Here is a 21090-nt window from a genome sequence, read left to right on the forward strand (position 1 = left end):
AGATTCTCATATGTTTGTCTTTAGCATTCTAAGACTTTTCAAAATACAGACAGCATCCAAGAACAATGGACTGTGCAAAGGGAGGGAAATAAATTCATCTGCCCTTTTTTTTAATTGTAGAAGATTCCTTTTGCCCTACACATCTATAACTTCTCAGACTAAAGACAACCACGACACAAGAAACTACTGAAGCTGGAATCTTCACAACCTGGTGAATTTGCAGCGGTGTGAAATACTGTGATCTTACTGATTCAGCTGATCTATTCTTATCCTGCATAATTATACATTTCTTCACATTCTCCACTGCTTTGCAAATTGAAAACAATAAGAGTCTCACTGTTAAGCCATGTTGGAGTTACCTGTGGCAGTATTCCTATTTTCATTTGCATGTTTTATAGGCTGGTTTCCTCTGCATCCTACACAGAGTAAAATGCTATAATAAGAAGCCTAAACAGCATCCATTTTAAATAAAAAGATCCAAATATAAATATTAACCTGTGTATTTCTCTGCAAGATTGGCTGCACTTGGGATTATCAGTCCAGAACATCTCTATTTCAGAGCCCAGTTCTTTTGGCCAAGATAGATGTTCTTTTATTGTGATTATAGTGAAAAAAGCCAACTTGTTGGCCTGACTCAGGCTGTAATTATTCTGTGTCTTTATACAACCTTTTTATAGTTCCTGGTGGAAAGGCTGAAGGAAATCCTACACAAGGTCTAAAATTTTTTGCCCTCTAACAGAAAACCCTTTAAATATGACTGAGTGAGATTTATCCCGTTCCTATATGATTGCTCTTTCTTAGAGTTAAGATAATTCATGCACCAATTTCCCACATTTTGTGTTACTCCAATAAAAATTGTGTGTACTTCAATAAAAAAGGTACTGACTGCAAATTGTTCTATAAAAAAATACAACCAATTTTGTTTTTAAAAACCCTGATTACCTATTTATATAAAACCCTCTAAGAAACAGCTACACCCTTTAAAAGGAAGTGTGGGACAATAATTAAATCTCTAAATCAAAAGTTCTTGGCCAAAAATATGGTTTCTAAATCTCAAAGTAGTCTAAAATTCTATATTTTTGCAATTGACAAACACAGAGTCATTCCAAATTACCTAAAAGTCATAAGAATCCAAACCAATATCTATTCTAAATCAGTGTGTTCTGTACTACTACTTTCTGGGAGGCTAGGGGCCAAAGACATGTAAGAAAGGGAGAGTCTCCCTCTCAGTTATTTGCAAGGTACAGAAATTACATCTTAAAAAAATCGAGTAATGTAACAGGAAACCTTGTGCTTAAATCCTCAAGTCTACTGTGAGTGGACAAATAGAAAATCAGGGCACCCCACTTAAATAAATAATCCACCTACTGCTACTAATTATATTTTTCTCTTCTCAGGTAGATGAAAAACAGCCAATTTGTACTATTTTCAGAATAATATTCAAGGAACAGAGGAAGTTATGTACAGCACATTTTAAACAAAGTCAAAATACAGAAACTAAATTCAGTTCAGTTGAGAAAAGTTTTAAAGAAATTAAAGTTAATAGAATAAACCCTCCTCTGTAAATCTCTTCTTATAATTTCCTTTAGTTAAAGATAACAACATATTGGATTTAAGTCCATATATAACATATCAAATGCTTTTTTTTTTCTACAGAGGATCTATTCATAGCAGTTTGTATTTGCAACATATGCAGCAAATTATACTATTAAACACTTAATCCCAATAAAGTTTAAATTTCACCCCTAACAATAAAGCTTGTACAGTTCTTGCTCTACTTGAAATCAGATTCTAGAAATAAACAATTAAAGTCATAGGTAGGTATAATGACAATTAAAAATTGAACATTTGAGATATATTTGAAATACAGCTGCTTATGTGGAAATGTTCTGATGAAATATTAAGAGTAATCATTAAATTCTTTGCAGTTGGCAAATAAAAAAAATAGAGTAAAAATTACCAAGATGTAGGATATCAATATCAGCTAGCTGAGAGCCCTGCAGTTTGACTTAAATGCCTCTGAGAAACTTCAGAGCAGCCAGGACTGACCCCACTGAGAGCTCTCTGCAGCTCCAGAGCCTTGGGGAAGGGCTGAGTACCTCACCAACCCTCACCAAAATCCACAGAGGGAAAAATCCCTTCTGCAGCAGAGATCCTCTGGTACTGACAGCCCACAGGAGCTGCACTGCTAGGGCAGCTCTCCAAAAAGAGCAGTAGACACAGATGAGCTACACCAGCATTTTAAAACTGAACAGAGCAAGTATCGATGAAGAGAACTGGATAAATTTCAACACAAATACCTGCACAGAGTAATAAGTTGCTGAAAGCAAGACCCATTAGAATCAAGAATGTACCCAGAAATCTAAATTTTATTTCTGCTCAGGTGCTCCATACGTTATTTCTGACCTATCTGGTGTTATTTATGGAGCTCTGCACAGGAATTTTTTTCTAAGCTACTTTATTAAAAGAGTCATTTCCAACACAAAATGATGCAAGTAGACCCCTATTTTACAAAAGCTATCATGCCACTGCAAAGCCCAGAGCAGGCATTCAGCCTAGCAAAATGCATCACCCTTAATATAAAGCATCAGTCCTCATTTTTCTCAACCCATGTTCTTACTCAGCTGTTCAAAAAGTTCTGATTGTGTCTAATTTCTCAACTAAAAATAATGCTGGGTTAAATCACTGTTTTATGCAGCAGCACTGTAACTTATACATAGGGAAGAGTCCATGAGGAACCTGCAGGTTTCTAACACTTGATTCAGACTAAAATCCAGCTAGAGACAATCTCAGTTTGCCTGAGACTTTGTTAGTGCAATCACATATGCTACACAGGCACGTATTTCCATATAGCATACACATAGGAGCAAAGTTTAAAGTTTCAGCAGTGAATTGAGACACTGCACTCCTGAAGTATAGAGTTGTATTTTTCAAGGTTTGTTAAATACCCCTCATGAAAAAACGTGCTAACTTTTCTCTGCAGGTGAAGAAATAGACTCTTTGACAGGTCCTAGGTACTTTTGATTTCACAGATGTAATTTCTCAGAGTACAGATGTCTAACTCTTTCAAATCCATCTCTCCCAGACACTGAAAAAAGAATTGGGTCTTTCAATAAAAGAACAGGTTAATGGAACTGGACCTGTCTCCTATCAGCTAGGGAATCCCATTATTAAAATCAGTAAATTGCTTCAATAACATGGAATAAATTCATGAAGGTGTTCAGAGCAGTCTGATTTTGGGAAGAGCTGGGGAAGAACCAGCAGGTGCAAGGATGTTGCACTTAGGAAACTTTCTCAGGAGACTGGACAGAGTCGATGACATGGGAAATTTGGGTTGCCAACTTTCTACATAGTATATAACTCTGGGAAGATTAATTGGATTATGAAGGTCAAATAGAGAGGCCAGCCCATTATTGAAAGATAATCAAATTGATTTTTGCTAATTTTGTCTGAATGATTAGTCTCCAGATGAAGAGCTAGTGCCACTTTTTTATTGCTGCTAGTCTTTTTTTCTTCACTTCTCAGCTCATTTATTTCACAGACTCACCTGGAACTAAGAAATCACATTAGTGGAAGTTTCCCACAACCAAAGGGTTAGCTTTGTGCAGCCAGCTAAGCTTTCTCCACACTTAGTGCAGACTTTTCTTGGGAACACACACTTTCCTTGGGAGAAGATCATCCAAACTCAGCATCCTTACTCTGAGAATAAGGCATTCTTGAAAAGAATAAGACAATGCTGAGTGGCAACAGTGGAACCTAAAGGTTGGCTGTGACTACTCTGACCCAGACATGCACATTACTAGTTAACGTTTGCATAATTCATTCACATTTTGTGCCAGAGGAATCTTACTCCATGAGTTAAATTTTATTCATAGCTCAAGTCTACATTCAAAATAAGACTGGGCTATTATGGAAGCAAAGACTTATAAAAATTGAAAACTCCCTTTGAAACACATGCTTTCCAGTAAGTGCAGCTAGCAAAATGCAAAACACGGTCAACATTCCTACACCATGATGTCAATTTTCATATGCACCGACAAAATGCTGCTACATGGAGAAATCAGCTCTGTCTTCCTCACTGGTGGTGTACTTGTGTCTCACTTCTCACTCTCAGAACTGCACCATGCAGTGAAGAGAGCAACCCCTTAAAAGATTCAGAGACATCTTCTGAAGACAACAATTCTGGCAAAAACCTGCACTAATTTTTAAAAAGAGTTTCCATGTTCTGCTTCAGTTCTCCTGAAAAAACAATGCACATGCTCTAAGGACCAGTTTTGATGTTTCCCTCTACAGCAGTTCAGAGGAATTCCTGCCAACAGGGATGGAGAGTAATGCCTGATAAAATGGTCTTCAGTGACACAAAATAAAAAAGTGACATGTAAAAAAGTGGAAATCACTTCAAGTCCTGCAAGGTTTATAAGCAACAAGAAAATTATCTTTATTATCTCTGGGTTTTGGTTTTTTTCCCAGAGATACAAATACAGCCATTTTTTAAGAAAGCAGCTGCAGGCAACATTTAAAATGCCATCTGTCCTTATGATGAAGAGATGGACTGATTCACACCACACAACAGGAAATATGATAGCCAACTAGTTAGCACTAATAAAATTCAGCCTCTGTTGCTTCCTAAGGGCAAGTCTTACTCCAGAAAAACTCCCACTGATGTCTCAGACAAAGTGTCTGCAGACTTCACTTGTTACTCAAGTGCAGAATGCTGTACTGTTGAATTAGAAAACCTGAATTTTACAAAATAAGGTCTCACTTGTGGCACAGTAACCTCATGAAGGATCTTTTTTCAGACCTGAGATCTTGTAGTGCCTAGAGCACAAGAGCCCTCATACTATCACTGATTTAAAGTGAGCTTTTGACAGACAAGGGATGATGAGACACTCAATAGGACAGCTGAAGAGAACTAGGTCTTTTCCTAAACATCCTCAAAGACTGGCCTTTACATTTGAAATAGCAAAAAAGAAAGTTTATAATTCCTATATTTCCCCCATTTCTAAATAGTGGCACCTATGTAACACATTACAGATGGTTCACAGAGGTCTAAATTCAGCAAGAAAAATATGCAATTACAAGCAAATGCATCACCAGTGTCTGCTAAGGACATAATTCAAGCAAGTTCAAAAGATCAGAACAAAACCCACATGTTTTGTTATCCCAAATACGGCCCTTCTCAAGATGGTTATCTACAGGAAGAAATTTTCTCCAAGAAAAGCTTAGTGTTCCAAGAACTTCTCTGTTTCCCTTGGAGACACCAGGCAGGTTGGGGATTTTAAAATTAAAATTAAATTCTTAATTTTTATTTAGGAGTTAAAGTTTTCCCTTTTATTGTCACACTGCATAAGGAAAAAGCTTTAAAAGGTTGAGTGTTAAGAACAGGTGATGCTAACAGGATATTGGAATGGCCCATGAGACTTACAATATTAAGTAAAATGTATTTGCCCACTGATCTAATTGCTTACTAATTTTCAAATCTATTCCCACCAGATAACTAATGGCATTTTAAGCCCAGCTCCTGGCATTAAAAATACATTTATAGTTCCCTTCTAGCAGAAGATAAACAGCTGCATGGTAAAACCCCATATGTTAAGATAGCATTCTGGAGGTTTTCCTTATAGTTTTAACCAACCTATTGTGTTCCAAATTTAACTGAAAGAGGGAGGAAAAGGAAACAGGAAAAGCATTTGGGTGTGCAGTTTCACACTGAGGGGAAGGCAAGTACTCTCTCATGCAGAGAAAATATCTGGAATATTTGTGTTTTACAGAAGAACTGATCACATAATGAAAGTGGAACTTAAGCCAAGACATATTTAATAAAATATCAGAAGCTGTTTCTCTATTTGTCTTCCTCAAGAAAATACTAGTGTTTGTTTAAAAATAAAAAGTTTTTTCCAGTAATTAAGCCTGAATTTCCTTTCATGCTTGAAAAATCATTCTAAAATTCTAACATTTGAAAATATAGCAGAAATATCAAAAAAATATTCACATTAAAAAATTAATAACAATATAAAAATAAAAAATATTCCCAGCAGACACAAAGAAGCTCAGAATGTAGACACCCATTTAAGTTTAGAGAAATTTCCCACATCTGGGACAATCATCCAGACACTCCTGGAGTTTGGAGCATGTATTTCTTTGTTAATTTCTAAATGATGATTCATAAGTGCCAGGAAATCTAGAACTGGTTCTAGTTCAATGATGCTCAAGTGTAGCCCCAAGGAACACCAAAATGACCTAAGAACAGCTGAACTGATTCAGACCAAGGAACCATCCAGTCTATCAGCTTCCAACAGCAGCCAATAACTGGACACCCAAAAAAGCATTTCCAGAGCAAGAATGCTGCAACACCTTCCTGGACTCCCCAGCCTGCTGGAGTTCATCTGTATAGTGAAGGGGACCTGCCCACTATACATCCTGTCTCCCCTGACATCCATGGAACCTTCTATTCAAAAAGTATGGGAAGGAGTGCCAAATATCATTATCCTTACATGGAAGAAACCCACATTTCACTGTTTTCCATCTCCCTCCTAGTACTTTTATTTACAGGCACTCAGCTCTTGCACTGAAAGGAAGAAGTCATCAGCTGATTCCTGCCTAACCTTTTCACCCCGTTCATAAAGGGATTTGAACTGTATACAGTGCACCAGCACAGGCAAACCAGGAATTACTACAGTGAAAGGATGATGCTCTTTGCTTTATCTTACACCTCCCTTTCACATCAATTCCTAATGTTCAATTAGCACTGTTAACTGCTGTTTTATGTAAAGACTTACCTGAGAATCACCAGCCTAGAAGAAACATGCAATTTTTTAGTCACATAAAGCACCTAATATTCATATAAATAAAGCTATAAAATCAGGGGACAAAACCAGAGCCTGTTCAAGCAGTCCCATCAGTTAGTGGCTTTAGCAAAATCCCCTACATAGCATCCAGCTCACAGCCCACCATGGACAGATGTATTCTCTGTCCTGCTTTCAACACAAGTGTTGATGAGACCAGCTGAAGAATCCATATTATGCCACATGTACCTGGCAGTTTACAACTAGGATATTACCTAGGAAGCAGACAATACTCAAGACATTAGTGTGCTATTGGGCTTTTCAGCCCACATCCCTCCTACTCAGCCAGGGAACAGTTTAAATGTATTTTAATACTCGAGAAAACAAAGTACCAAGTTAGTAATGAGACCTTGAAAGCATCTAATAAGAGAGGACTCTCAGGAGAGGAAGACAAATCATATATTAGCATATTTCATTCATTATGCATCCACAGAGAGCCCTGAGCTTGTTCAGCCTTCTGCTTCCACACCACTGCTACACCACAAGAGGCTGCAGTAGTCAGAAAGAAAATATCCATCAGAAGAGGCAAATCGGAATTTATCAAAACCAGAACTTGTCCCTTCACATTTCTCCATCCCAGCAGACAGCCTGGAACAGCCACGTATATAAGCAGGGAAACTGCAACAAAAACAGGGGGGTTGGAGTTAGTTAATTTCTTGCTGAATCAGCCGGCTGGGATTAAAGCCAGCAATCTTCTCAGAACTTCAGCAAGGTGCAGGCTAGGAAACACTTATTGCCAGAGCCTGAGAAAACACAATCCCTCACTCTTCACATTCTGTAGCAGTGCAGGTGTGTCCGTGTCACCTTACTTCATTGGTTCTAAAAGGCAGAAGATGAGGCAACCAAAATTCTCCTCCACACCTTGATTTACCATGCAGTGAGCCTCTATAGGTCCTTTCACATATACACACTGTAAATGTAGCCCCGTTTTGCTTGCATGCACTAACAGGTGACTGAGTCCTAGAAATTTTAAGCAGCTTCAATTTTTGGCAAAGAACCTGATGACAGAGAAAAACACTATTACATAAACACAGAAATACATGATTCTACATATAAACAAATGTTACACTTATTTAATGCTACAAATCAGCTTTATTAACCAGTTGGGACCTCCCACCAGGACACCAATGACAACCATTAGCATACAGCAACAATCTAGTAATTGCAATCATAAATGCAATTTTAATATTGTTTCACAATTTTGTTGAGCTTACTTGAATTCACTGTGTTTCCAGTGCATCCAGAAGCATGACAAACTGACAATTCTTGGAAACCACATTTCTCAAAACAGACTGAAAATATTGTTCCCATTTTCCCTCCATAATGATGTTAAATCTAATAAATACAAAATTAGAAACAGAAATAACATTTTTGCTAAACACTTTATGTAATATGCTGCCTGGAAGGGATTTATTAGGCCAAGTTCTCAAAAACTGCCCTCCCTTTGTAAACACGTGACACTTGTACTTGCACTTCTCAAATATTATCAAATATGCACTTGAGTACTAGAACCTACACACCAGAAACCTATTATTTCAAAGGAATTTTAGGGTGAAAGTTTTGGTTTGATCAGCTAAATATGATGAAAAATATTTAGCCAGACTATTTAGAAGTGCCTAAGGCACCTAATGCCTGTCTCTCATTAGGTTAATTGAAATTTACCTTGCTTTGAAAAATCCAGCTCAGCACTTACCAATGCATTTGAGTACTTAACAGTATTTGTGTTTAATGACTCAGGTCTTACTTAAAGTCATCAAAACAAAGACTCCACAAACCCTTCTGGAAATACTGCTCTATCTGCATTAATTTAGCACTCTTGTGTGGCTGTCACCATCCAATAAGGAGTTATAGAACTGTCCTTCCTCCTCCAAGTTGGAGTGAGGGCATTTTGAAACTCTGACTCTTAAAAGCAGGACCACTTGACAGTCCACAGTCTTCAGCTAACATCAAGTCCTCCCCTTACAGGAAAGAAAGTTATGTGCATGATTTCAAAACCTAAAGCAGCTATTTTCAATCACCTGGAGTAAAGTGAGTGCATGGAGCATACCAGAAGTGCAGTGCTGTATGGTTCCTACCTGGCTCTTGGTAGTCTCTCTGCAGCTGCCATGGCTATCTCCAGCACCCTTTCTGGAATGCTGTGCTCACTATCAAACTGTACTTCAAAAACAAACCCATTCTTTAACCATGCACAAACTGTCCCTGTTCAGAGGAGATTTTGCCTAATAAGAATTCTACTGGAATTGTTCAGGTGTGATTGTGTTGGGCTGCCCACAGCCACAGAATTATTAACTGTACAGAACTGTAATAACACTCAGATTTGACTAAAGTACAACATTTGCACAATAAAAAGGAGTCTGATTTTAAAATGTATGTTCTTTTGAAGCAAAATGCATTATTTTGAATGGCTAAGTCTTGAATTCTGGATGAAGAGTAAGAGCTTTAATATCAGTACAATCAATCATGTGTATTTTCTGTGATGCAAAGGGAGGAATGGAATTTGGTGCACTGTGCAAAACTGCCACCTCAATGCCATTTATGGCCCAGTTTGGTAAGGAACATGAAGGATGCAGCCACACCAAGCAGACTTGAATGAGTAATTATCAGTGACTAAGAATTCAAGTGTCTTCTAAACCAAAGATCATTGTAGGGCCATTCTTTTGTTTCTTGACTACTCTTTCAAGATAAATTAGAAGTCACTAGCAGTTGTTAGAAATAATTCTTCTTCTTGAAGCTTCTCTAAGCTTACCAGACTCATGGATATCTGGTTTTGGAAACAAAAATTTGCAGCTCTCCACACAACTGATCTGAGAATTTCTGTCCAACTTTCAGTGTAGCTTCACAAGAAATTATCTTTGTAACAAATAACTTTGATAGTAAACGGGTGCCTTCATTGATGACATCTGTACTCTTGGTCCTCTCCCATAGCTAACTTTTTTTATGACACATTTTAAAAAGTAAGCATTGATACATAGTTTGTGTCTCAAGTCACAAGACACATGCATCAACCTTTCAGGCAATTCCACTATTGGATTGTAAACTGAGGGTAACAGCAGTTCAGATTCTATGAGCACTGGCTGAGCAATCATTATCTGTCATAACTTTAAAACACATTCAGAAACTTAAGCGAGTTTTCTGGTAATGCAGTCACTGAGTTGCAACCTTGTCAATAGCAATGAATATTTTAAGTCAGAATACTTGTACAGAGTCTCAGATGTGTTATTTGTCTTTAGAAACAGCAACTCAATCTCCACACTAAGAATAAAACCACAGGCCTTTTGAGGCTGATGGTAAAACTCCAGATGGGTGCAGAATTGCCACCTGCCTACAGAAACAAAACTGCTTCAGATTTAATCAGGACTTGCCAATCTCACCCTGATACTTCTGATCAAGGAAGTATCTTATTACTGGAGACTTAAGAATGTTGTATGGCATGTAGCTCATAATCTGTTTCTGGACATCAGTGTGCAATACATTCAGAGACTGTAAAACAATAATCCAAAGGTTTTCCACAAAGATGGTCTCCAAGTCCACTATGTCATATAATGGACATCAGATTTTTGGCCTTGCAAAGCTTAGTTTTAAAGACATTTACTATGTTGGTAGTTTTTGGCAGATTGGTTATGGCAGAATCATTTTGAAGACAATAATGTTTTCAGTATGTATATCCTTCATTTCCAAAATATCACAGATAGAAAAGACCATAATGCAGGCAGGAATTGCAGGAACATAAATCATGGAAGCAACCAACAGTTTATTGAATGAATATATGACCTATGAAACCTTCTCTCCCACAGAAACCAAGACCTAATGCTTCTTAAATAGCCAGACATGGTGTCTTTGCTGTTACTCCCTCTGCACACATTACCAACCACATGATCTTTGGGGGCAAAACATACTGACTTGTAGAGGGTTTAATTTGGACTATAGGAACCTAAGAAAATATCAGCATATTCCTGATTTGAAAGCAACATACCAGAGAATAAATCTAAAATGAATCCATGTGTAAAATTTTTGATATATATTTGCCCATACAAATCTGCTAGCCATCATTTCTTCCTGCCAGTAATCCATTAGTAAGACTATAAAGATATACAGTCCTACATACATTTCATAACATATATAACAGCATCTAGCTGAATGATGTAATAAAATATCATCACAAGGTTAAGAAAGAGTTGATTACCAGGCTGAACATACTGCCTTTTCAATTACCAATATGAAGCAATGTGTACTCAAGAGATCACTTCAAAACAGCAGAACAGGGCTTGGACATTTCTACTTTGTTAGCTTCACCATCTCCAAAAATCTGTAGAATTAATAGCCCTCCTGCTACAATGTGAGGAAAAGTGAGGAGCCTTTTAAACAATATTTAGCAATAAATTCAGGGCTAGGGATGTAGTTAACATTCCCAAATACACATAATCTGTAGAATACAGTAATTTCTTTGGATAGAGTCATCATTTAAATCTTTATAAACAATGAGTTACTCCAAGATGCTGCTACCATTTGATAGACAAATAACTTGTTTGTTTTCAAGAAAAAGATACACACATAATCTGCTTGTATTACCACTGGCTTTAGACTAATGTAGTTCCATTGATTTCATTTATATTGGCACATACAATAAAAGGTCAGCTCTGTACTTGCAAAAGAACATGGCCAAGCCTTATTCAAAAGTGATCTCTTCCCAAGTGATTTATGTCACTGCTCTTGGTCACAGAGCAGATTTAACAATCAGGCATCTCAACAATGCTCAGGGGTAAACAATTCCCTGGGTTATGCTAGGAAACCTAATTTACCTACTGGTATAAAAACTAATTTGCCATTAACAAAATAATTCTGTCAAATTTGAGACACAGCACATCTGCAAGGGCAGATAATTTTGGAGCCCAGCTGAATATCACGCTGCTTGTTACCACGTTGAGAAGAATCAGAAAGGGCTCCTATAACCAAAGTTAAGTTCCACTGGTTCTCAGGAACAGCAACCTCTTTTTCACAACTTCTCATGGTAAAGTTTTCTTTGCATTACATTCATACCACATTCCCACCACATTCTTTTTAAATGGTCATTTTTTCATTCTGTACCTGCCTCAAGCAGGATGAAATTAATCAATTGCACATAAGTGATATGACATAGACTTGTGACCTTGCCCAGCATCCAATTGTTTCTAATTGATTAGCTCCAGACATAAGCACTTTAATAGCCAAAAACAACAGAAGTGGAAGTTATGGTACAATATTAGAGTAAAATGACTGTGTGTGGTCCATTTAGTACAGCCCCAAGCAACCAATTAAAGAATTAATGGTTATTGGATACCAAAAATGTTATGCTAAATAATATAAAGTATCTTTAATGTGCCTGAAATTGTGATAAAATATCTAAAACTTAGGAGCAAAAAGGCCTCCTACAAGATTGGGGTTAAGTGCTAATGACTCAAATATGCCTCACAGATTACAGTATTTTAAAGGACAATCAAGATCATAAAATTTGACCTGGATTGAAGTGTTCATAAAGCTACTCACAATAGCAAATTGATTACTACAATGTGTTTGGGTTGTTTTTATTATAAAGAGACAAGTGAAGCTATGCCAAACCATTTGTGGAGAAGAGGAAACTATGCCACTACTGGTTCCAGCTCTGCAATAAGAAAAATATGAAAGAAAAAATACACAAAAAATTCTGCAAAAGCAAAAAAATTGGTCCCTTCATAACCAAGAGGTCCAAGACCAAAAATGACACTTCCCTTCTCTTAGCTTCTATTCTCATCTTGAACAGAACTATTAAGGGAACTTCATGAACTATTTTCTGAGTGTTTTACAGGGCTGGTTATTACAGCATCACTCAATTGCTTGCACACAAAAATACAAGCTGAACAGGCATAGCAAATCTGTTACAGTTTTGTCCTTGCATAAGAAACATGCAGGCAAAAAGCAGATCCCACTGTGGCCCTATCTGCTCAGACATGTGTTGAATGCACTGTGTTTTACTGCACAATTAATACAGATGTAAATTTCTACTTTAATGACAAGTTCTTTACTCAAGTAAGGTAATTTCAGTGTACTGGTTAGCTGCAAGCATAATCCACAGAGGAGTTCACCTGCTGCCAAATCACCCACAGCACACAGAGCACTCAGCTCTGAGGATGCACTGGAGCCCCATTCCCACTATCTTGAACCTCAAAGTCCACCATAAACTGATGACAGCCTACTCAGCTGTCCAGTACAGTCTCCTCAGTTCTTCATACTCCTTTTGGTTTTACTTTTGCCATCTCTATTGTTCTTCAATCTAAAATTCTTTGGGATGTATGTGTATATAATGCCCAGAACATCAGGCTCCAGTTTTTTAGCATTGCAATACTACCAACAGTACACAACAACACTGATTTTATGTAAAGATTTTACTTTTTTGTTGAAAACTATTACAATGCTTAAAAAAAAAGGTTCCTATTCATTTTAAAAAGTAAATCTCAGTTTATTTAGCCAATTTTTTTCCTTGGGATTTATGGATTTGTGTGTATTTAAGACTGAAGAATCCTTGAAACATTTTGTGCTGTGGGAACTCTCAGTATAGAGCATGACATACTGCAGCAACATCTTCATGGCACACCAGCACACCATATTTCTTGAAATACTCACTTCTTGGAACTGATCAGGCTCATGTGTCAGGCAATAGATCAGATGGCAGCTATGGTTTTTCCTCTATCGTTCCTGCACTCATTGAACACTTGGAGCAAACACCTTCCCTGCCTTCCCACTTTCTAATGCTTTTAGATATTTCTACAATCCTCGTCACTTACAGCACCTTAACATTTATCAGGTGCTTAAACTCCTTGGGGCAAAGAACAATTGTCCTGCCTAGAAAGACCCACAGCATTACACATCTGGCAAGATCTCCCTTTGGTCATCCTCTGGTAAAGTCAGGTACAATATATTGAGCAGGGAGAGAATATTCATTTCCCACATGGATGCCTTTGAAAGTTTGGTAAAAGGAAAATGCTCCCTTTGGGAGACTTTTCATTACAGAACAGCTCCTTCAGCAGTTTTCTGTTTTAAAACAGCAATGTAAAATGTGCAGCAAGATCACCTGATGCAGGACCAGGAATGACAACAGCAACAAGTTCATGACCTACCTGTAGATGAGCATAGAGAGCAAAAGCAAGCCAAGTGATCTCCCAGGACAGCCCAGGGGTTTTAGGGCTGGCCATCCTCATGCCTCGGGGCTCTGCTGAGAGAAATTGTTTCAAGTTACAAACAAAATCGAGTAGGCTCCGCCAGAATTTCAATGACTAAAGCAAACTGGGCCGGCCGCTGGAAGCAGCGCAATGCAAACACCGGAGTGCTGTGCTGGCCAGAGCAGCAGGAGCGCAGTGCATGCCATGAGCACAGCCTGCAGGGTGAGGCAGCTCCAATTAGGGCACAAAATAGGACCAAAATGAGAGGTTCAGGGAATCAGGCAACAGTGGACAAGTTTGAGTATCTCCTGAAAGTAAAAGAATTTATCAAATTGGGAATCTCTGACATCTTGATCTCTAGAAGGTAAAATCCAAGGAGCATAAAATTTCTGATGTACTTTCCAGTGCTTTCACCCACTCAGAGATGAAAGCCCAGACCTGGGATTTCAGCAGTCATTTGCACTGCCTTTGAAAGCTCAGTGATTAAACAATCAGGGCTTAATCAGAGTTTAGAAAAAAAATAAAAAAATAAAAAAATCCGTGGTGATCATCAAAATTACAAGGCCAGCATGGGCTTAAAAATTTAAAATTGCCAAAAACCCTATCATGTAATAATATTACTAATTCTGTTAATTTCTTGTGTCAATGCACTTTATCGCCTTATACTATACACTACCAGAGTGATCTCAAAACAGTGCAAATTTTATGCACCCCGATACACACAAAGAGCCCTCCCCTCAGCCAACACCCCGCAAGTTTGCCAAGTCCCACAGCAAATGCAAACTTCTCCTCCAAATGAAGTGCTCCTTTCTAAAAAAGCAGGCATCCCAAGGAAAACTATCTATCCAAACAGCTCTTGCACCTGTCAACTGAACATAATTAAAATTCCTTACAGAAAGAAGCGTTTTATTCCCTCCCTCCAAAAACATCCTTAAGTTCCCCTCCCTCTCAAAACCATTAGCACTCCTGATACTTTTGTCATTCAATATAATATAACTATGATAATGAAAGAAGGAAGATTTCTAGCTTCCCCTGTCCAGGCAGTGCCGAGAGCCCCAGGCCGAGGCGGGCGGGCTGCGGTGTCTCCCAGGTGCCGGTGTCCGGGCTCCCCTCACCCCGTGCCCTCCCGCACAGCGACCCTCGCCCAGCACCGCCCCGGCCGAGGGAGCCCGCTCGGGGCAGAGGCTCGGGGGCTGCCCTGCCCTGTCCCCGGAGCTCACCCACCTGGTGCGGCTCGCCGGGGAGCCGGGAGGGCGGCGGGGAGCGGGCCGGGCACCGCCGGCGCACGGGAGAGCCTCGCCTGTCACGGCACCGGGGATGCAGCATCCTGCCCCGCCGGCCGCGGCCCCTCCCTCACGCCAGGCTCCAGCCCACCGCCGCGCCTCAGCCAAGGTCCTACAGGCTGCTGGCAGCGGGCCGCCCCCGCCCGCCGCGGCCCGGCCCCGGCCGGAGCCGCCTCCACCTGCGGGGCCCGGCCCGGCCCGGCACCCCCAGCACAGCCCCGGCCTCCCCGGCCTGCCGGAGCGGGCTGCCGGCCAAGCGGGCCCGTCCTCCCTCCCCCCGAGGCACTGGCGACGCTCCCGTGTCGGGGGCCGAGACCCCGGCAGCCCGGGACTAAGCGGTTCGTCTTCCCCCGAGGGGCGAAAGCTACCGTGAAGTCAGCCCCCGAATCTGATGCAAAGCAGCTTCCAAAACCACAACCATCCTGTGTCTCATCTGCAAGCAACTCTCGCTATACAGCTGCAAATCTGCTCGCACACCGAGTAGGTCTTTAATCATGCTGCCCTCTACAATATTTTTAGGTTTCCTACTGTAAATCTGGCGAATATGTCTCGTACGACGGTTTTGCTCTCGTTCTCCCTCTGAGCTTCGAGCTGCTAAGCAGGAACGCCAAAATCCTCTACCTTTGCACTACGGCTTCCACTGATGTTCCAAGCTTTCGCCGAGTCCGCTAAGAGCAGCACGTAGAGAAAGGGCTCTGATCCCTGCCACTGAAGTTAAAAATATGCTCCAGTGAACTAAACATAACCGATGAAGAGTTTGTTCAAATATGTTGCACTGGAAACTTTTCCAATCTGTTTAGGTTTCTCCGCAGCACGGGAAGCGGCTCCTCGATGGTTGGGAGCAGAGCGCCCTCTGCTGAGCGCAGGCTGCAGAGCCCGGCACACGGGGCGCCCGGCCGGCAGCAGAGCGGAGCCTCCTCGCTGCTTCCCGAGACACCAGCGCTGCCCGTGCCGCTGCAGCTCACAGCCCGCTCTGTGCCAGCTGTGCCCTGAGGCCAGCTGTTCTTCCCACTCTGTACATTACGGCAATAGGCTGTGTAACAGGCAAGAGTGCTGCTAAGGACTCGACCTTCTGTTTTTCTAATACGGCTCAGCTGAAAGTGTATCAGCTTCCTGTAAAGCCTGGCTTTCCATCCGTCTCAGTTGCCACAGTTACTTGAGCAGTCCTTTAACTATGATATCAGCTATTGTTAACTACCTACAAGTATATTAACTACTAACCTTGCAGTTGTTGTCTTCCAAAATTATGCAGGCAGCATATACTTCAGACTTGATCACAGGTGATTTTAAAGCCAGAATTTAGTCATTAGATCATCTAACGCAGAAAGTGCATTTTCCTTTGCAAAAACCATGGAGATGAAGCAAACTCTCAAGACCTGCTATCTTCTTAGGAATGTACCCAGCTGGCACCATCCTTACTTAGAATATCTTTTCTCTTGTAATTAATATATGCCAGTGTTATAAACATTTGTCCATCTGCAATAAATTTAAGTGTAGAAAAATTGTGTACTAGAAAGCAGTAGATTAGCTCACATCAGATTCATCAACTCGAGCAAGGCTGCTGTTCACACATATATGTAATTCCTCATGTAATCCTGGTCCCAGGTTAGAGATCCTATGTCTGAATTTTTACAGCACATAAGAAACTGGAGATAAGCACCCACAAGCATTAGCCCCCAGGGAGATTTCAGAAAGCAGCATTACAATAAACAACACAACTAACTTGTGGTACCTACCTTGGAAAGTAGAGATCAGGGAGGTCTTACCCCAACTGCTGAAATGACTGAAGTGTTGTTAATTCCATTCTCCCCCATAATCCATGTGTCTCATTATGTTACACTGAAATCATCCTTTTTGCAAGGAAGATGAGCACCCAGAAAATAACAGTATTTGGAGCATAGAAGTAGCCTTAGCCTGATACTAGAAATTACAGGGTTTTGGACAGCACTTTCCTATGTGAAAACAGGGCATTTTCCCTGAATCTCATTCTCATTGAATGCCGACTTGAATCTTTTCTATCCAATTTAATTTTTTCACCTCAGCCTCACAACACACTCCTGTAACTTTACTCTTATCTCCAAACTTCCAGTGAATCTGGAAGCTTTGAAATTTTGACTCCTGTTGGAGGTCTTCATAACCTCTTCTGCTGAGCCAAGCAAAAACTGAATGCAACTCAGGTATCCAGGCAAGATGTGATTGAAAAGAAGCACTTCAAAACTGACAGCACCTGCAGCTCCACAGCAAACTCATTAACACACACCCTAAAGTTAAAAGGGCCACAAATTTAAAGGTTCTTGTTGCCTGGTTTTCAAACCTGGAGAAGTTTGTCAGCAACTCTGCAAAAACTAATTAACCACTTGAGTTTAAAATAAAACCCTTTTTTTTTTTTTAAGGAAACGTTTGACTTCCTTTTTGCTTACTCTGTCTTGTCTGTATGGATTACAAACCCCTCAAGGCAGAATTTCTGTTCTTTGCCTATTACATTATGTTTGTACACAGCTGGTCCAGTGTCAAGTGCTTTAGGTATTACCTTAGGAGCAGTTTTTTACCACAGTCTTTAATTCCAATTCATGCCATATTAGTCCAGCAGCATAAGATTTTTGAATAATAAACTATAGCAATGCTTTTAACACTCAGTTCAGATTGTATTTGTCTCTTGCTTTTAGCAAGGCTTTTTTTAATTCAGATGTGATTTGTTTTTTGCTGGTCTCTAAAACATCCATGATTTAAATTACATGGAAAATGACAACTCTAAAGCCTTTACTGTTCATAAAGTTGTGAAATAAGGGCATTTGCAATTATTATTTCATTGAACACAACAGCAGTGTCATCCATCTGTACAGCTGGCATGGGCTCTCATGAGGAAGAGGGTTGGAAATATGATGGTATAATCTTTTGTTTTAAACAGACTTAAGACATGTGTCTTCACTATCAAACATAACCATGAAGTATTTTGTAATTTCTTGATTTATATTCAATTGTAACAGAAAATTTCAACTTTCACAGTACAAGCAAGTGTACAGTACTCAACAGTACAGGCAGAAGTGGCAGTGAAAAAAGATTCTGCAAGATACAGCTGCCAAAGGGCCAAACTGAAAAAAAAAATAAAACTCTGGTCTGGCAACCAAAAAGCCTATGTTAAATCACATGATAACCACCAAATTTCACTCCTTGAACATTAATAGAAAACCTTCCTACTGAAAAGAGAAACCCAACACTTCTCTCTTTATCTTTGTCCTGAAATGCAGGTACACATACCTCTTCAACAGATTCCACTTATATATAATTATTTCCCCAAAACAAGTTCAAGTAAGAAAATCTGATGATCATGGAGGCCATTCTTTCATCACAAGTCTTTGCTACTCAAGAGAAAATATGTTTGGCTAAACTACAAATTTAAAATCCATTGAAACAGTGCAGAACAATATTTGGCTCATAAATCAGCATTCTGAATAACATATAGCAAAATTGGAAGTATCCTGCAGAGGCCCCATGCAGAAACTGCGTTTTGGTTCAGTGTCTCAACATTATCAGTAATAGAGCTGCACCTGATTGATTAATGAAAGCAAAATGTTAAATTTTCTGTAACTGGAGTAATGAGAACACACAGCCTAACCAGTTCTTTGGCCCTGCATTGTATGTGCACAGGGTGCTTGTTTACCCTGAAATAACAAGCCCTCCAGGGCAGAAAGCAATCACACACTGTCACCCTTCACAAGTATGTTATACACTATAAAGAGTAAAGCCTCTCTGAGTATAAAGGTGCAAAGTTCAGCCACAGCACCCTGTCTTTTATTTCTTGGTGTTATGGAACCCATTGCATTCCATGTAGATCCTTGCCCTGGGCTTTGGAAACAGCTCCATCAATATAGTAAGTGGAAAAAAATCCTCGAGGCTAACAGAAAAAAAAGCTACTTATGCATAGATATAAACATTATAGAAGTACCATCTCCCACTTGGTTTGTGTTCAAATGACTCCAGAAGTAACCAAAACAATATACTCAAATGGCCATTAGTTCAAGTATTTTAATAAATACTCGTTCTTTCTTGTCTTTCAAATTTCAATTTCAAATTTTTTCCCCCTGTTACCAACTTATAGAATGCTGTTGTTCCAAAGCAGACAAAAGCCACTCTAAGCCAACTGATTTGTCCTGCTTAAATTTAACCAGGCAAATAGGGGCATAGGCTGGAGTACTGCAGAGGGGGAGCACTTGTGCAGTGATGTGCCCTGCAAAGGCCTTTCCCATCTCCATGCACCACCACCAATGACACAGAAACTGCCCTTTAACCTTTCTGGTGGGTGATCTCTAATTCTATCATGGAAAACTACCTACTCTGGCATCGTGACAGCCATTAGCAGAACTCAATTTGTCCTCATTAGCTCTGGTCACATATGAGTCACTAACAGCTCTGTGTAAACAGACTGCTTAGGAAGGTATTTATCAATACATTCCAATACCTTAGGGTAATAGCATTTGAAACAGTATTACTGCTATATGTAGTAGGCCCTTGAAGTATTATACTGCCCAGTGATATCTTGATTTGCTTCCAGTGGGTGTTTGGGGAAAGACCCTCATGACTTTCAGAGCAGAAAAATATCCAGAGAAAAACACTAGAATGCTATACAATTTTCCATTGTTTATGCTGATTCTGCATCTATGCCTATATTTTTCAGCACAATATTGTCACAATAGTCAAGCCTGACTGCTTGCTATGTACAGCCCCCATTGCATTTAAGCCTTGAAAAGTAGATATGAATTAAAGCATTTTGTATTGGGTCACAAAAATTAAACTTTAAAAAGGGATACTACTATCAATAAACTTCACCTTACCGAAGTATGTAGCAGTCATAGCTCTAACAAACCATCATCCAAGGAGTGGTGAAGTCCAGCTGCTTCCCAAGGGACAGAGAGCCCAGTGGGTGGGCAGGCTGCAGGGCAGGAGCCACTGTCCCATTGCTCCTAGGTGAGACACACAGGAGGCTAGAGGGGACAGTCAGGGTGCAGAGAGCACAGGCAAAGTTCAGTAACCAGGCTGGTACAAACCAAACCAGAAAGTCAGTACGTGGGCCACCACTGCCCACAGCTCAGCAGAGCAACAAAGAGCTCAAAAGAGAGGTTAAGGGCCAGGCCAGAGCTTAAATGGAGCTCCTGCAGCCCTGAGCAGCAGTGTGGGCAGAAGCATCAGCTAAGGCTGGGCAAGGTCCTGATGACTGTTAGCGCCCTGGGAGCCCTGACTAAGTTTTGGGACCAATACAGACACATTGCTTACACCTGGCAGGAGTTAGTTAGAAGATACTTAAGGAAAAAGCTAACAAAAAGTTTACATTATTTTTTTTCCTGCTTTTTATTGTACTACTTCATTGCTGTATTCTTTTTTTCCACCTAATTTCACCAACCCAAGATCAAGGACTTACTAAGATACTTGAAAAAAAATCCACAATGTTTTTTATTCCAATTTTGTGGCATCTGCTAATACCATTTAAATCTCCCATATCTACATTTTACTGTAAAAGTACTACTTGTAGAATAATTTTTAATGTGATTTATTCTGGGATATGTACCATTTCCCATATTCCCCACCCCCCCCATCTCTTAATCCTGGAACATTCCTAATATCTTTATACATGAAACAGTAGTAAAGCATGGCACAGACTTATCTCTGCAGGAATTCCTCAGCTATACTTGTGGTCTAAGCAATACAGACTATCAAAGAAGATAAATGTCACAAAGAGAAGAATCAGCAACAGATTTCCATTATGCTTTTCTTAAGTTGCCTCCTTCTGTTCTC

At 39.8% G+C, this 21090-nt stretch overlaps 1 protein-coding gene across 4 annotated transcripts in view; it reads right to left on the reverse strand.

Annotated features, from left to right (window-relative positions):
- Positions 1-20525, reverse strand: part of ADAMTSL3 (ADAMTS like 3) — a 177960-nt gene extending 157435 nt beyond the window's left edge. Inside the window, exons 1-3 of one of the 4 annotated variants that reach the window (XM_086849604.1) lie at positions 20346-20525; positions 20133-20261; positions 13976-14067 (exon numbers count right to left, since the gene is read on the reverse strand). In XM_086849604.1, coding sequence (XP_086705730.1) covers positions 13976-14067; positions 20133-20151 — 111 coding nt within the window. In that variant the 5' untranslated portion in view covers positions 20152-20261; positions 20346-20525. Of the gene's footprint in view, positions 1-13975; positions 14071-15241; positions 15446-15921; positions 16159-20132; positions 20262-20345 lie in introns of those variants that run through there. The other 3 variants (XM_086849606.1, XM_086849607.1, XM_086849605.1) reach the window with 3 other exon arrangements.
- Between the last annotated feature and the right edge of the window lie 565 nt (positions 20526-21090).

This window comes from Cyanistes caeruleus, chromosome 13 (genome assembly GCF_971803275.1).
Source record: "Cyanistes caeruleus chromosome 13, bCyaCae1.hap1.1, whole genome shotgun sequence".
In the NCBI taxonomy this organism is placed as follows: domain Eukaryota; kingdom Metazoa; phylum Chordata; class Aves; order Passeriformes; family Paridae; genus Cyanistes; species Cyanistes caeruleus.